Here is an 18,616-nt window from a genome sequence, read left to right as displayed (position 1 = left end):
CTCAGCCACTTCCCAGCTGTGTGACCCTGGGCAAGTCACTTGACCCCCATTGCCCACCCTTACCAATCTTCCACCTATGAGACAATACACCGAAGTACAAGGATAAAAAAAAAAAAAAAAAAAAAAAAAAAGAGTTGCTTTTGGGGCAGCTGGGTAGCTCAGTGGATTGAGAGCCAGGCCTAGAGACGGGAGGTCCTAGGTACAAATCTGACCTCAGACACTTCCCAGCTGTGTGACTCTGGACAAGTCACTTGACCCCCATTGCCTACCCTTTCCACCCTTCTGCCTTGGAGCCAATACACAGTATTGACTCCAAAATGGAAGGTAAGGGTTTAAAAAAAATTTAAAAAAAAAAAAAGAGTTGCTTTAAATATTTTCATACATATGGGTCCTTCCCCCTTTTGTTATTTATTTCCTTGGAATATAAACCTAATAATAGTATTGCTGAGTCAAAGGAGTCTTTTGGGCAGAGTTCCAAATTTCTTTCCAAAAAGACTGAATCATTCACAATTCCCCCAACAGTGCCTTAATGTCTCAGTTTTCTCATATTCCCTTCAAGTTTTGTCATCATCATTTTTTGTCATAATAGCCAATCTGATAGATGTGAGGTGATACCTCAGAGTCATTTTAATTTGCATTTCTCTAATTAATAATGATTTAGAGCATTTTTTGCATAATCATAGAGCACTTTAATTACTTTGAGAACTGCCTGTTTATATCCTTTGACCATTTCTCATTGGGGAAATGGCTTGTATTTTTATATATTAAACTCATTTCTCTATGTATTTGAGAAATGAGGCCTCTATTAGAGAGACTTAAAATTTTTTTTGTATCATTGTGATTATTGTATGTTATTCTCTACCCTATTTACTCCTTTTCATTTTCTGATCTCCACCTCCCCCAATTTGCCCTTTTTTTCTGTCAATTCCACCTCCGTTTCTATTATCCTCTTCCCCTCCTACTTTTCTGTAGTGTAAGATAGCTTTTTAAACCCAATTGATTATATATGTATGTTCTTCCCTTATTGAGCCAATTCTGATGAGAGTAAGATTCACATGCTTCCCTCCTCACTTCCCCCTATCTTCCCCTCCACTGTAAATGCTTTTTCCTGCTTCTTTAATATGCAATAATTTACCCCATTCTATTTTTCTCTTCCCTTTCCTCCCAATGCATTCCTCTTTCTCATGCTTTTATTTTATTTTTTATATCATCCCATATTCACCTAACACTCTTGCTCTCTGTCTATGTATACTCCTTCTAACTGTCCTAAAAATGACAGAGTTCTTTGAAGTTACAAGAATCATTTTTCCATGTAGAGATGTAAACAATTTAACCTTATTAAATGTTATATGATTTATCTTTCCTGTTACCTTTTTATACTCTTTTGAGTCTTGTATTTTAGAGTCAGATTTTCCATTCAGCTTTGGCCTTTTCATCAGGAATGTTTGAAAGTCCTCTATTTCATTGAATACTCATTTTTATTCCCCTGAAATATTATGTTCACGTTTACTGGATATGTGATTCTTGGTTGAAATTCTAGCTTCTTTGCCCACTGAAATATTCTATTCCAGGCCTTCAGATCCTTTAATGTAGAAGTTGCTGAATCTTGTGTTATCCTGAATGTAACTCTACAATATTTGAATTTTTCTTTTTGGCTGCTTGAAATATTTTTCCTTGACCTGGAAATTCTGAGATTTGGCTATAATATTCCTGGGAATTATCTTTTTGGGATCTCTTTCAGGAGGTAATCACATCTAAGCTTTTCTTTCTTTTTTTTTTTTTTTTTTTTTAATCATGGCATTCAGGTAGTCCAATAATTCTTAGATGATCTCTCCTGGAGAGATTATTGTTTAGGTCAGATGTTTTTCCAATGAGATATTTAACATTTTCGCCTATTTTTATTCTTTTAATTTTGTTTTTTGCTGTCTTATGGAGTCTTTCCATTAATTTCCACTTGCCCATTTCTAACTTTTAAGGCATGATTTTCTTCAGTAAAATTTTGTACCTCTTTTTCCATTTAGCCAGTTTTACTTTGCCAAGAGTAATTTTTTTCAATGAACCTCTTTTTCCATAGGGCCAATTCTGCCTTTCAAGAAGTTCTTCTATATTCACTGTATTTTTGTATATCTTTTTTTTTTATTTTTATTTTAAGCCCTTAACTTCTGTGTATTGACTTATAGGTGGAAGAGTGGTAAGGGTAGGCAATGGGGGTCAAGTGACTTGCCCAGGGTCACACAGTTGGGAAGTGTCTGAGGCCGGATTTGAACCTAGGACCTCCCGGCTCTAGGCCTGGCTCTCAATCCACTGAGCTACCCAGCTGCCCCCTGTATATCTTTTTCATTTAGTCAATTCTGCTTTTTAAAAAAATTCTTTGCTTCAAAGGATTTATGTGCCTCTTTTACCAATTGGTTTATTCTGTATTTTAAGGTATTAATTTCTTCAGTATTTTTTGTGCCTCCTTTGCCAAGCTGTTGAACTCTTTTTTTATGATTTTTCCAGAATCACTCTCATTTTTTTCCCAGTTTTTCTTCTGACTCTCTTATTTGATTTTTAAAATTCTTTTTGAGCTCTTCCATTAATTCTTTTTGGACTTGAGAACAATTCATATTTTTCTTGGAGGCTTTGGATGTAACAGTTTTGACTTTGTTGTCTTCTTTTGAGTTTGTGTTTTGGTCTTCCCTGCACCAAAATAGCTTTAGCTTTCTATGATAAGTTTCTTTTTTTATTGTTTGTTCATTTTCTAGGTTTTTTCTTTTAGCTTAAAAATTGTTTAAAATTTGATTCTGTAACTGTGGTGAAGGGAGCACTGTTGCTTCAAGTTCTTTCTTCAGCTGCCTTCAGAGCTAGCTCTGGGGATCTATAAGTTTTCAGTTCTTCCAAAGTGGTATGATGTAAGGAGAGGTGTGCTTAATACTCTTCTAGCCTGTGCTCTGGTCTATGAGTAACCTCAAGCACTCTTTTACATATGGGAACTGTGACCAGGGTCTCTTATTCTCCTGTGGCTGCAAGTGCTTGTGTGTGCTAGTGTTCCTCCTCAACCTGAGATTGTTGCTCCTGGAGTTTGGCCTAGTTCTATGTATGTATATTGTAAGAAAAGGCTTGCACCTAGAGCTAGTTAATCTCCTTCTGAGCAGTTGTCTGACTTCCCCCTCATCATCTGTGGCTGAGAGTTCCAGAAACCTTTTCTACTGCTTTTGCTGCCCTCAAGGCCTGTTGCCGTGGTGGGACCTGCTTTGGCATGCTACTTCGTGTTCCACCTCTATCCTGGTGCATTGTCTTCTAAGTTATTTTGAACTCAAAAATTACTTCACCTTGTCTTTTTGTAGGTTATGCTTCTCCAGAATTCATTTTGAGGCATTATATCATTGGTTTTTGGAGGGTATTTGGTAGAGTTCAGATGAGTCTGGGTACCTTCTCCACCATCTTAGCTCTACCCCATCTATTATAGCTTTTAAGAACCCTAGATACCACTTTACACCTGTCAGATTGGCCAATTTAACAGTATAGGAAAGTGATAAATGTTGGAGGTGTTGTGGCAAAATTGGTACACTTATGCTTTGCTGATGGAGTTGTGAATTGATCCAACCATTTTAGAAGGCAATTTGGAACTGTACTCAAAGGGCTATAAAACAGTGCATACCCTTTAATCCAATAATAACACTACTGTGTATTCCAAAGAGATAAAAAGAAAAAAAAAGGGAAGGGACCTACTTATTCAAAAATATTTGTAGCTGCTTTTTTTGTGGTGGCAAAGAATTGGAAACTGAAGGGATGTCCATCAGTTGGCAAATGGCTGAACAAATTGTGGCACATAATGGTAATAGAATACTTTTGTACCGTAAGAAAATGATGAACAGGATGATTTCAGAAAGAGCTAGAAAAACCCGAACTGATACAGAATGAAATTGTAGAACCAGGAGAACATTGTATATGGTAACAGCAATATTATGGAATGATCAATTGTGATAGACTTAGCTACTCTCAGTAATACAGTTCTGAAGGATTTATGACAAAGAATGCTATTCACCTCCAAAGAAAGAACTTCTGGAGTCAGAATACAGATTGGAGCATATGATTTTTCACTTAAGTTTATATGTGTTTTTGTTTTGGGGGTTTGGCTTTATATGATTATTCACTTACAGAAATGAACAATATGGAAATGTTTTGTATGAGAATACATGTATAACCCAGTTTGAATTGCTTGCCAGCTCCAGGAGGGGAGAGGAAGGGGAGGGAGGGAAACAATTTGGATTATATGACTTCAGAAAACATGTGGAAGTTACATTACATGTAATTGGCAAAAAACAAAATATAACAACAACAAAAGAACCCTAGGTCCCCTCCTTGCTGTAATGAGGCAGAGTAGAAATTTAGCAGAGAGCAAACATGACAAAGAGAGACAATCAGCTGAACCAAGCTTAAATATATAAATGGTTGTGTAATTGCTAAGGAACAGATAGGACTGCCACTGAGTCTGGAACCTAAGATTAGACATGGGATCTTAAATTCTGTTTGTAAAATGAGGAACTTTGAACTACAAAAATATTAAGAAAGCTCCTTCTAACTCTGATATTGCATTATTCTCTAGTTTCTTAAGTGAATGAAGAAAGTGCCATGGGAGATATGTTTAAGGCAAAATGGGACATCGTTCTTCTTGCTAGCTAAAGAAGATTTTTATAGAGGAGATGACATTGAAATAAGAGAAAGATAGTAGAGTAGGTTGTGTTTAGTGTGGGAAAGAGAGTTAAGACAGCAGATGAGAAATTGCTTTAAAAAGTATCAGAGGGGGCAGCTAAGTGGCTCAGTGGATAAAGAGCCAGTTGTGGAGACAGGAAGTCCTGGGTACAAATCTGGCCTCAGACATTTCCTAGCTATGTGACCTAGGGAAGTCACTTAACCACCATTGCCTAGCCCCTACCACTCTTCTGCCTTACCACTCTTAAACCAATAAATCATAAAAAAAAAAGTATCATACATAAGTTGTTTCTTATTATACCTAAACACTGTAGTCTGGGAGAAATCTTGAGAATGGGTTAAATTATTGAAAAATAATTTTATTTTCAATATTCCGTTGCCCTTTGTTACATTAATTAGATGAGAGTATTAGCTGTTCTGTGTGATTTCAGAATACAGAAAGATGTGACTTGTGATCCAGGGCTGTTATTGTCATATTGTTTTTCTTCTAATCCTTTTAACATAACTAAATTTAATAAGTTGGCTTGCCTTGATCAACAAACATATTGCATATACAGTATTATTGATGATACAATATATTCATTTTATTTTCTTGATTTCTATACATATGCTTAATTCACTTAATGTTTACAGAGTAAAAATAAATTCATATTTTAAACAAAGATGGCAGATTAAAGAAAATATCATTAAATACTTGACATAGGTGAACCTTCAAATTTGTACAATTTGTGGCTAATTTTAAATTCTACATGTTCTTGCTCTTTCTTCCTCTCACATTTTCATACTTCCTTTTATAGTTTGAGGCAATAGGACTAGAAAATGTATCACAAAAACACTCCAAGAAAATTGGCCTTGTAGATGAAGATAATGATAATCATGTTAATGGTGATTATGACAATATTTATAATAGTTATACAGCCCTTTAAAGTTTGTAATGTGTTTTTCTCACAACTCTGTGAACTAAGTAGCATATTATTATCTCTGCTTTACAAAAAGGCATGACTTGTCTATTACTACAAAGCTCTAAATTGAACCTGAAATTCAAAGCCAGGCCTTAAATTTTACTCCATGTCTCAAAGACCCAAAACTCATGGAGGCTTCCCATCAAAGTAAAGAGGTAATTTTGCTTAAGAATCTAGAGATCACGCTTTTTGTGGTGGCAAAAAACTGGAAAATGAGGGTATGCCCTTCAGTTGGGGAATGGCTGAACAAATTGTGGTATATGCTGGTGATGGAATACTATTGCACTCAAAGGTATAATAAACTGGAGGAATTCCATGTGAACTGGAAAGACCTCCAGGAATTGATGCAGAGCGAAAGGAGCAGAGACAGAAGAACATTGTACACAAAGACCAATACACTGTAGTAAAATAGAATGTGGTGGACTTCTGTACTGGCAGTAATGTGGTGACCCAGGACAATTCTGAGAGATTTATGGAAAAGAATGCTACCCACATTCAGAGGAAGAACTGCGAGATGGAAACACAGAAGAGGGGCAACTGCTTGAACACATGGGTTTAGGCGGACATGATTGGGGATGTAGTCTGGAAACTACCACATCAATGCATAAAAAAAAAAAAAAAACTCAAACCAGTTAGCAGAGCTAAAGTTTGTAAATGAGTATTACTATATAATTTCAATTTCCTAGTTAAAGAGAAAAATCTGTCTACTTAGGATGAATGATTTTGAGGAAAATATTGTTTGCCAGCAATATATTTGATTTGATTTGGTATCCCAATTATCACTTGTGCTTGCCAAATTTTATATTACCTTTATTTGTATGAAAATTTTGCAGCCATTTTTAAAAGATCAGCGTTCTAAACCACACCTCTCAATCTGTGAATACTTGCTAAGTATTTCTATATATCTGTATCAGACACTGTCCTTTGACAGCAGTTTCTGTTAACAAAATTTTCATCAATCAAATCATTGGCTTTGTGAGTTTAATTAGGAATCTGTGCAGTATTGTGAGCTGCTGAGTGATCTGCAAATTCAGCAAATTTGTTTACTTTATTGCCATCTATAATAGAAGATGCATTCCATTAGTGGTTTTATACATCTTACTCATTTGACAGAAAAATTATATTAAATATATTCAATTGATAAACCAAAAAGCAACAGTGTTTGTTTCCTCAAAGCAGAAACTTAACACTTAAGATGAGTGACAAAGAAGCCCACTCCTTTTTGGTGCTTTTTGTTCATTATCTTTTAATTAAAATCATTCAATCAGCAAACATTTAAGTTATCTTCCAAGCTCTCCGATAGGCTGTCTAGATCCAAAACAAAAAATGAGTACCTGCCTTCAGGAAGCTACCATTCTATAGGGTTAAACAATATATGAACATATAAGTAAATAATATATATAATGGGTAAATATAAAGAAATTTTTGGGAAATGTACTAATAACCGGGTGAATTAGGAATTTAAGGTGTTAGTTGTTTATGATATCAGTTAAAAAATCAATTAGAGTCAAATCGTAAAGGGTCTTAAGGTACATACAGAGGAGTTTGTATTACATGCTATTAAGTAATAGAGAGCCACTGCAACTTTTTTTTTAATTTATTTAGAATATTTTTCCATGGCTACATGATTCATGATTTTTCCCACCTCTCTTCCCTCCCCCCTCCCAGAGCTGACAAGCAATTCCTCTGGGTTATACATGTATCATTGTTCAAAACCTATTTCCATGTTATTCACACTTGCAATAGAGTGGTCTTTTAACATCTAAACCCCAATCACATCCCCATAGAACTACATGATCAATTATATGTTTTTCTTGTGCATTTCTGCTCCCAAAGTTCTTTCTCTGGATGTGGATATCTTTCTTTCTCCTAAGTTCCTCTGGATTGTCCTGGATCGTTGCATTGCTACTAGTATAAAAGTCCATTACATTTGATTGTGCCGCAGTATGACTCTGTGTACAACATTCTCCTAGTTTTGCTCCTTTTGCTTTGCATCCATTCCTGGAGGTCTTTCCACACTACAACTTCTTGAGCAAAAATGTCACATGGTCAGACATGTGTTTTAAGAGTGTCACTTTGGCAGTTGTATGGAGGATGTAGTGGAGAGATTCTGGAGGCAAGACCACTTAGGACACTCTTGAAATAGTCTATGAGAGAGACAAGAGGGCCTGAAAGAAAGAGAAATGTGAAGGTGGAAACATCAAGATTCAGGAAGTCATTGGAATTGGATAGAAGGTAGAGAGTAAAAGAGGCTAACTCCAAAGTTGAAAACCTAAGTGAATGGAATGATGATGGTATCCTCAGCAGAAATTTGGTATTTCCAAAGAGGGGTAGATTTGGGAGAAAGATAATGAGTTCTTTTTGGAATGTTGATTTTGAAATGCCTATGGGGCACCTTGGTTGAAGTGTCCAGAAGGCACTTAGGACTTGGTGCAAGACTGGAGCTCTAGAGAGATGAAGGCTTCCATATAGATTTAGGAGTCAAGTGCATAGAGATGATCATTGACTCCGTGAGATCACAAAGAAAGAGTGTATAGAGAGAAAGTGACCTAGGCTAGAGTTGTGAAGGGATTGCCATAGTTAGAAGTTCTCCCTTAGACTCCTGCTGCCCCTGAGCTTCCTGATAAAATTCCTGTTCTCCTTTTTCAGACTGGGCTTCTGCCATTAGAGTTGCTGTCCTGGATTGTGCTGCAGAAGAGAACTATGACACCTGCAGAGACTATGGTATTCATTTTTACCCAACTTTTAGGGTGAGTTGCTTATCCACCCTATCACATGTACTTCATACTTGAACTAATACATCTTTCCATATAATTTCTACTCTTTCACCCTCTGTCAAAATTTTTTTTTGTAAGGGATTTCATCCAAGTTGCACCTCATTACATTTATGTTCCCATGGTTTATTCTTACCATTTTGGCCCAGTTCTTGAACTTATCAGAAGGCTTTATGTGCATTTTGCAAATGATCCATCCTACTTTAAGTTCCCACAAGAATGTACTGTGTTTTTGTTAGTTTATTTCCTTATTTTTAAAACTTCGAATAAAAGCAGTCTGGAGTACAGAAACAAATGTTAGTAGAATAGATAGAAGGTAATTATGCAAAGAACGGTATTTATTTTTAATGCTCTTTTTTTTTATGATCCCACGAATGCCAGCCATTCTACTAAGGGTATTGAGGAGAAGAGTGCAGCTATAACTACAGAGGATAATCTCTTTGATATATTAAGACAAGGTTGTGCTTTTTCCTCCCACTAGAGGGCACAGTTTAAAATTTTAAGCTTTATGACTCCCTGGCATTTGAATTCCAGCTTAAAGAAACAGAATCAACCAGCAATCTTGTTTTGTTTTGTTTTAAGTTGGAAATCCCTACTTGGTAAGTCAGTTTTATTCCCATACATACATGCATAGATATTTCCAAAATGTAAAATGCCTTTTTTAACAGATTCTATGAGAAAAATAATTGATTAAAAGTACTTTTTCAACTCTTAAAATAATTCCATTAACTTCTGTGACATCTGAACAAGTCACAGCTTCTCTGAGCCTTGGATTTGTCATTTGTTAAGAGAAAATGATTAGACTAATTTTATCTCTAAGACCTCTAAAACCATTTCTAGCACACTCTGGGTCTAAAAGTATATATTTAATTGGAATGAGGACCATTATGTTACATGGACTTATTACTGTACTGATCAGGAAAAAATAATTTCTAAATGCTAGATAGTTTAAAAAATCTGGTTGCTTATGTGAACAAGAATACAATTTTAAATCATGTCATGTTGTAAGACATAAGCTATAATTTTGAATGCACTAATGCCAATGAAAAAATTCTGAAACTCACTGAGACATTTTTGGAGAAAATTGTTCAAAGTGTTATATTTGTGAAAGGGCACATTTGAATATATTGCATATGTAGTATTTATTGCCAAGAATTTTTCTTATTTCTTATGTGTTTTTCCTCAGTATTTTAAAGCATTTACAAAAGAGTTCACAACTGGAGAAAATTATAAAGGTATGAATATTATTATTTTTTTAAAATAGGCTAGGGTTATCTGGTAATCTGTTTACATTTATATGGACCTTAGGCTAGAAAAGGGATATTAAACTCAAATAGAGAATGAGAGGGATGAAAATGGGAGCAATAAACCATTAAGTAAGAATCTCTGCAAATTGCATATTGACTTAGAAAACCACATATTAACAATTACTTATGTTCTATTCTTTTAAAATTTATTTTGTTAAATATTTCCCAATTACATTTTGATCTGGTTCTGATCCCATTCAAGAATGTTACAGCCCACATGTTTGATGTCTCTGAGCAAGAGCACTCACCTTAGTGCATTATATCAACCCTCCCTTCTCCAAATAGATTTACATACATCAGTACTATAATCTGTTTGTTGTTTATTTTAAAGAACAAGTTAGAACTTTTATGAAGGTTTTTTTTCTCATTTGTTTTGTGTTTGCCATTTAGAAAAGTAGTAATGATTTAATTTTTCTTTTCCAGCAGGAATTGATAGAGAACCACAGACAGTAAGGCAAACAATGATTGATTTCCTTCAGAATCACACCCAAGGAAACAGACCTCCTGCTTGTCCATCTTTGGATCCTGTTATGTAAGCATATTGGTTGTAAAAAGTAAAATTTTTGTCTCCAGAAAAAAACGATATAAGAAATCCAAGTTAAAGGCTCAAGTTAGTTCTATTCAGATACTGATTTGTTTGCTAGACCCAGGTTTCCAACTTAAATCTGGGTTTGTCTGGCTGCTGGGGGTCATATGAAAGGACTGCTAAGTTCCCTTTTCACTGTTGGATTCTTTGACTATGTGGCTGCTTGAAAGTGGCAATGAGGTGGCTAAGCTCTTTCGTAGATTAAAATATTTTCTTTTTTCTTTCTGAAAGGTCCAGTGACATTTCTCCTCTCTTGGAAAACAGTGGTGGTCGTTACATTGCTATTTTGTTTGAAAGCAATAACTCATATGTTGGACGAGAGGTACTGTATAATTTTTTCACTTTATACCATTTAAAAAAACCAAACCATGGGAGGAAGCTAGGTGGCTCAGTGGATTGAGAGCCAGGCCTAGAGATAGGAGGTCCTAGGTTTAAACCAGGCCTCACACACTTTCCTAGCTATGTGACCCTGGGCAAATCACTTAACCCCATTGCCTAGCCCTTACTACTCTTCTACCTTGGAACTAATACATGGTATTAATTCTAAGACAGAAAGTAAGGGTTTAAAAAAAAAATCAAACCATATAATTTGGTTTTATTTGTGTAGAGTTAAAATTCATTTGTGGGCAGCTAGGTGGCACAGGCTGAGTTCAAATTCAGTTTATTAGCTGTATGACCCTGGGCTAGTCACTTAACACTATTTGCCTCAGTTTCCTCAGCTGTAAAGTGGACGGGAGAAGGAAATAGCAAATCACTCCATTATCTCTTTTAAGAAAACCCTGAATGGGGTGATGAAGAGACTGATATGACTGAAAAACACCTGAACAACAAAAAAATTCACTTATAAAGTAGTTGGCTATTTCATAATTAGTTTTAGCATCTTTTCAGTCTTAATTCTTGTTATTCCACTTCATATACCCTGCTTTTTAGCTAAACTGTATTATTAGCTATTCTCCAAACTTTGCATCTTCCATCTTAATTAGTATATCAGGTTTTTTTCCCTTTTCCAACTCCCAAGTCATATTCTATTTTTTCATAATTACATGTAAAAATAATTTTTTGCATTTGTTTTCGAACATTTTGAGTTCCAAATTCTCTCCCTTCCTGACACCCCCTCCCTGCCCCCGCATAAGGTAACCAATTTTACATAGGTTCTACATGTACATACAAAACATATTTCCATGTTTGTCATGTTGTAGAAGAAGCCACTTATATTTTTAAAAATGAAGAAAATATAGTGGAAAATGGTTTGCTTATATCTGCATTCAGACTCCATCAGTTCTTTCTCTGCATTAGAAAGCATTTTTCATCATGAATTCTTTGAAGTTGTCTGGTTCATTTTATTGTTGAGAATAGCTAAGTCATTCACAGTTGATCATTGTATAATATTGCTGTTACACTGTACTGTTCTGATTCTACTCCAATACACTTTGTATCAGTTCATATGAGTATTTTAAGGCTTTTCTGAAATCATCCTGTTTGTTATTTCACGGAATACAATAGTATTCTTTTACATTATATACTACAATTTATTCATCCATTCCCCAATTGATAGAACCCCTTAATCTCCAGTTCTTTGTCACTTCAAAAAGAAATAATAAAAAGTATTTTTGGACAAATAGATCTTTTTCTCTTTTTTTTTCCCCTTCTCTTTGGGATTTAGATATAGTCGTGGTATTGCTGGGTTAAAGGATACAATTTTAGGGCCATATTGACAAAGACATGGCATGTGTGCAGCCATGGCTGCACCCCTCCCACTCTCCACAGCATCTGAGGACGTTTTTCACATGCTCCACCACTCTACCCAGCAGACCAATGCAAGCACTTCCTCACTTCCCTCTCTGGAGTAATGCGGGGAAGCTCACAATTGTCTTGAAGGTGCTCTTTGGGCATGCAGTCTCTAAAAGGTTCACCAACACTGCCTTAGGGTATAGTTCCAAATTGTTCCCCAGAATGGTTGAATCAGTTCACAACACAAATAGTGCATTGGTGTCCCAATTTTCCCACATTCTTCCAACATTTTATCATTTTCCTTTTCAGTCAAATTAGCCAATCTGATAGGTGCAAGGTGATACCTCAGAGTTAGTTTTAATTTACATTTCTTTAATCAATAGTGATTTGAAGCATTTTTTCATATGATTATAGATACCTTTGATTTATTTCCCAATTATGTGTAATAACAATTTTCAACATTTTTTTCTGAAATTATAAGATCCAAATTGTCTCACTCCCTCCTTTTCCTCCCCCCTCTTAAAGATGATAAGCAATTTGATATACATGAATTCTGATATGAAACACACTTCCATATTGGTCATTGTTGTTAAGAGAATATTCATATGAAATCAAAACTCCAAAGTAAAACCATAAATAAACTAATGTGAAAGATAGTATCCTTTGATCTGCATCTGACTCCAACAGTTCTTTCTCTGGAAGTAGTTAGCATTGTTATTAGTTCTTTCTTTCTCCTCAGATTATCTTGTACTTATCCATCTATGTCCTCTATAAAATGTCAGCTTTGTAAGGCAGGGACTTTTCCTCTGTATTGCCATCTCACAGAATATTACCTAGCAGTTTGTTGAATTGAATTGAGGCTCAACCAGTCAGAATGGTTAGTCTTATAGTCTTATGTTAAAATAAGACTAGAAACTTCATGTCTAAAGTTCAAAAGTAATTTGGGACTTTTCTATTTGAATGCTTTCCTAGATGTGTTTCTTTATTTTAAGCTCATTGTCATTATGGCTATTTCAGAAAACTTGTTTATGTACAAGGCATTTTTAACCACTTTCTATAATGAAAAAAATCTATTTTTATGATATATTGCTATACTTTGAGTTCATTTTGAGGCTATGGAATTTTACCATTTTGTCATAGTCCAAATTAAACTTTAATACAGTTGTAAGGATGAATGACTAATGTTCTCTGAGAATCCTCTTCTTAGAAAAACTTTGTAATGGCAGGTGTTACAGTTTGTGAATTGTCTTGTCCATTTTTTCCCCCTACATAATGGCCAGAAGAAGAAACAAAGGTGCTAAAGACTGGGCAAATCATTTAAGTTCTCAGCACTTTGAAGAGAGGCTTGGTTGGAGAGAAAGCTAAAACTATTTATTTTAAATGTGATTTTATCTATTCCTGGACTTCATTTTTCCAGGTTCTCCCTGTGGTCCAATAGATTTTTGATCTCCTTAATGTTGGTATGTTAGGATAAGCCCCTGTGGCCAGTCTGTCTGAAGAGATAGACAAGAGTCACAGGATGGTGAGCAGTTATGGATAGTCTGTGATCTTCTTTATTGTTATAGAAAGTGCAAATCATACTCCCTTTACATTATATATTTGGTAGCCAAAATCTTTACTAAGATCATTCTCAATTCCTTTCGTCTTTAGAACAGATTTATAAGAGAGCTTTTAACATAGTATAAAAGGTAGCATGTTATAGTTTAGTTATTAGGATAGACCTTATCTGGAAGTGACACCCTCCTCTCCCCCTTTTTTGTTTGTTTGTTTAAAAGGTTAATAAAGGGAAAGTTTGCCTTTTTTCTCTTGGAAGGGAGAATTATTGAATGACTGAATTTTTTTTTAGTAATTTTTATTGTCCTGACTAAAATATTATACATTCTGTATCAACATCTTTTAAAAAATCATTTCTTCACTTGAAAATTTATTGCGAAGTGAAATAAGTTAACAGTTGTATTTGTGAATTATAGTAGAAAAGAATTCTACTCCTGGACTAAATTTATCTCTATTATCTCTGAATTTTGGATAACCATGCTAAACCTTTCCCTGTTTCTAGGGATAATTGGGACCACGTTTTACACACCTTACTTTAGAGGAGGTCTTGAACAAATTGATTAAGATCTACAATAGATATCAAAACTTTGCCTGGCTGCCTCTAAGCTGGATACCACCACTAGTGCACCTTGTGCTATAGTGGTATTTCCTAGTGGAGAGGACAATGCAACCAGCAGAGGCAATGCCCTAAACCGTTTTCTACAAGAATTTTGTCCTTCTCCCTAGTAGATCCAAAACTTTGAAGAAGCACAAAGTGACTTCTCATAAAAAGGCAGGGAATTTCCCCTCCTTGTCAGATAGCTACCCTATAATGAACTAACCGTCCCTCTTCTCTCTATTATATATAGTTTTTAAAAAAAGAATATTGCATTTATTAAGATAGTAATGTCACCTTCCCCTTTATTGATGTCCCCTTCTGAACTTCTTTTTGCTTTCTTTTGTGAATTTTTAAATGTTTTATTGATGTTCTTTTTTTTTTGTATTACTAGTACTACCCATTAATTCAATGCCTCCCCCTCCCCCCATGCTATCTCGTGTTAATAAAAAATGTATAGTTAGAACAATTGTTAATACACTGGCTATATATGAAAATCTTTTTTTGCACTAACTTTATCTAGTTCATCACCTCTCTGGTGAGAGGTGAGTGGCACATTTCATTATCAGTCTTTTGAAGTCACAGTTGGTCATTGCATTGATTAGTATTCTGTAGACTTTCAAAAGCTGTTTTCTTGGTATATCTTTCCTCTGTTGCCGTACAACTTATTTAATGTTTATATCTTAATTTATTTAACCTTCACTTTGTTTGCAGAAAAGAAGCAGTGTTGTTTCGAAATTTATGTCAGGAGCATAAAGGATTTATTAGGAGTATTCATCTTGTATTCTAAATAATATATCATGAATTTTTAAATAAATACTTGATCAACTTCAGTTAGCTTAATAATAGATAAAATAGATCATTTTAATTTTGGTAATTATCTTGTATGTTGCAGTTAAAAAGCAATTGTCTCAACTAAAGAAACTGCTAATTATTTTGTGCCTTTTTAAAAAGTTTGCAGTTGTAAACTGAATTGAGAACAAATTACATCATTATTATAGTGGAAACATATATTGGCCTACCAATTTGGTATTTTAATGTTTTGCTAATGAGTTTCTCACTAACACACCTGAAATAAGATGCCTGCCAACTTTTATCTGTGGTTACTGAATGCTAGTGTGAAGAAGACTGACTGTGGCAAAAACAAAACAAAACAAAACAAAACAAAAAACTTAATGATGTTAGGAAGGAAGTAGATAATTTTGAAATATTTCACGTGATATTACTATCTAGTAGATGTTGCTTTGGTGGATCCATGACTTAATTGGTGTGGCATTTCCTCTATTGATACAAATTGCAACCTATAAAATAGATAAAACACAAATAACATCTGTGTTTGGAAGAAAACCCCAGGCTTCTGTACAGCCCACATGAGCTTATTTACATGACCAGCTAATGATTAACAAAGGTTGAAAACTACCTTTCACTGGTTGGAATATTTTTTAGGATAAACTATATTGTTTTAGAGGGTGGACTAATTTAAAAAATAAATTAGCAAATAAAAATTTTTGACTGCTAAACTTTGACTTTTTGTCAGTAAGTCTAATAAATGATATATTGCGTTTTCTGTATCTAGGTAGATTTTTTATTCACATTGTCTTAAGTTAAATGAAAACAAAGTTGGAAATTTTTTAACTTAAGTTGTAGAAGTGATAAGTTCAAGGTGTCTCTAAATCATGGGCTATTTTAATTTCATAGGCATTATTTTATATGTATGTTAGAGGTCAATTAATGAGAACTTTTTTTCACCATAAATTGATAAAGATGTCTTATTGTTACAAAATTATTATTATTATGTGGATATTAATTTGTTTTATTATACTGTTTTTCCCCTGAGAAAAACTTTGCCATGAGTAATACCTTTTACATTCTATTTTCTCATCATCTAGGTGATGTTAGACTTGATTCAATACAAAAATATTGTGGTAAAAAGAGCGCTGAATTCTGATAAGGCATTTCTCAAGAAACTTGGTGTTACTTCAGTCCCTTCATGTTACCTGATTTATCCAAATGGGTCTCATGGATTAATTAACATGTAAGTAATAGTATATGCAGGATTTGGTTAGGGATCCAATACTTTTTTTTTAAGCTCACAGATTCTAATAAATATATGTGGTTATTAGAAATAAGAGGAATCGGCCATTCACCAAGCATCTGTCAAATGCCTGATATGTCCTAAAGCATTGTCTTGTGGTATATTTGAAATTAAGTTATTAATTAAAAGTCTGATTTGCTAAAAGTTTTATTCAGCCATTACTGGATTTTTTTATCCAATTTGCACACCAGGTTATGATGATTTGTAATTACTGGCATTCACATAGACCTTTGAAGTTTGCAAATTATTTTCTTTTCATTATTTTAATTTTCTTTATGATGACTTTGTGAGATAGTTACTACAGTTATTATTACTTCCATTTTGCAGATGAAAAAACTGAGACTTTGAGGGGTTCAATGACTTGCCCAAGCTTACATAGTTAACTACCTGAACTTGGGGATCTAACCCAGGTCTTTCTAAGTCCCGAACTCAGTTCATTGCATTAGGCTGCTCTTCTAGGGGGTATCTAACCAACAAGTTCCTAAATTAAATGAGAAGGGTTTCTTAGGGTTTTAATATAAATTAACTTGTTATGGGTATTAGAAACATTCTGAAATTCAGATCCGGTATCCCATAAAATCATTTATTTATGATTTCTTACCTATGCTCTCTCCTTTCTTACAGTTTGAAGCCTCTTCGTTCTTTCTTCTCTTCCTATTTAAAGTCATTACCTGGCGTGAGAAAAAAAATGCTTTCACCATTTCCATTTACAGTAAAACCAAACAAAGATGACAGTTCTGAGATCACAGTTTGGAGAGAATTCGATGAGTAAGTATTTACTTTAGACTTTATTTGAATAGTTGACCATCAGACAGTTAAATTTGATGAGAACAGGAAGAACACTATAAAATGATAATATTTTGGGAAAAATTTTGTTTAATAGTTCAACCTCTGAACCATGCCTACCAGTAACTCCCTTCAAAAGTATTTTTCCATCCATATCTCCACTGGGAGGAGTGAGGGTAAAGAATTCCTCTTAAAATCCATGCAGTTTTTTAAGTAGAATTTATGATATATATCTTAGGTCAAAACTTTACATGGCTGATCTTGAGTCAGGGTTGCATTATCTCCTTCGAGTGGAGCTTGCTGCTCATAAGACACTGGAGGGAGCTGAGCTGAAGACCTTCAGGAATTTTATTACAGTCATTGCAAAGGTACAGTATACATTTGCAGTCTTTGATTATATAAATTTGTGTGGGGAATTTAATCTGTGTTGAAGGAAATAGTCAGCACTTTTGATGATTGTAGTATTTCGAACCCTGAATGATTTATTTTTGTTTCTCTTAACAGTCCAAACTTACATTTTCTTTTGGAAATAATTTCTATCAAAACCTTTCCTTAAAACCACTATTAGATTGTCTGGCATAAAATGTATGGATGTGTATATGTGTATTTTGTGTGTTAGCAAGCCAACAAACCTGCATGTATTTGATTAGATTTCAAGTGATCTATCATTTCCAGTATAAAACCCAAATATTTCAAGCCTCTCTTTCTCTAGAGAAGTCTTGAGGCACAAGTAGCTTGGAGTGGTGCTTCAGTTGGGTATCACAGATACTTAAACGGCATCATTTATTAAGAACGGCAATATTTAATGAACCAGTACAGGACAGCTCTACAAAAAATATTAGTTCTTGCCTGCTGTGTCATTCTTTTTATTTCTTAAGACCTCACTAGAAAGAGAATAAAATTATTCAAGCACTTTCTTTAGAGGAAAATTTTATTGCCATGATTTTAATGTTTCATTAGCTACTTCTCAGGGTCAGTAAGCAAGAAAAACTAATTGTGTATATGATGATGGAATAATTCACATTATATAGTACTTTAAGGTTTACATAGTATTTTCCTCATAACAGTCAAGAGAATTAGGTGTTTCAGGTATTTTAATTTTTAAAAATGATAAAACAAAAGTCATAGAAGTCATAAAACTTGTTCAAGGTCATACCACCAACTAGTGTCAAGGCTGCGCTTCCAGTCTACCTCTTCTTGCCTCCAAATTAAGTTTCCATTCTACCATGACTATTTTAGCTTTAGATATTTTGTAGCTCAAAAACCAAGCTAGGAATGGGAAGCTGTTGCTGCTTCTGAGAGCCAAGCTGAGAAGTTGAATTTCTCTCCTCATTTCTGTTAGTAACTCTCTGCTTTATCATGTTTATAAAACCTATGTACTCAGTTTCTGAATTAACTAATTTTTAAAATTCCAAAACCTTTCCTTAAATCCACTATTAGGTTGTCTGGCATGTATAGGAACTAGTCCAAAAGTTGGTATCCTACCATTTGATATTTTATATAAACTTTGCTTTCATTTTCTTCCCCTCTC

The 18,616-nt window shown here is 34.4% G+C and overlaps 1 protein-coding gene across 1 annotated transcript in view; it reads left to right on the top strand.

The window, feature by feature from the left end:
• The window catches only part of QSOX2 (quiescin sulfhydryl oxidase 2), a 79,485-nt gene that overhangs the window by 43,456 nt on the left and 17,413 nt on the right, over positions 1 to 18,616 (top strand). The window contains exons 2-8 of the mRNA XM_044661266.1: positions 8,307 to 8,407; positions 9,618 to 9,666; positions 10,162 to 10,270; positions 10,556 to 10,646; positions 16,094 to 16,239; positions 16,924 to 17,067; positions 17,324 to 17,453. Coding sequence (XP_044517201.1) covers positions 8,307 to 8,407; positions 9,618 to 9,666; positions 10,162 to 10,270; positions 10,556 to 10,646; positions 16,094 to 16,239; positions 16,924 to 17,067; positions 17,324 to 17,453 — 770 coding nt within the window. The remainder of the gene's footprint in view (positions 1 to 8,306; positions 8,408 to 9,617; positions 9,667 to 10,161; positions 10,271 to 10,555; positions 10,647 to 16,093; positions 16,240 to 16,923; positions 17,068 to 17,323; positions 17,454 to 18,616) is intronic.

Source organism: Gracilinanus agilis, chromosome 2, assembly GCF_016433145.1.
Source record: "Gracilinanus agilis isolate LMUSP501 chromosome 2, AgileGrace, whole genome shotgun sequence".
NCBI lineage: Eukaryota > Metazoa > Chordata > Mammalia > Didelphimorphia > Didelphidae > Gracilinanus > Gracilinanus agilis.
The sequence above is the reverse complement of the archived record's forward strand: the minus strand, read 5'-3'. Positions and strand labels throughout refer to the sequence as shown.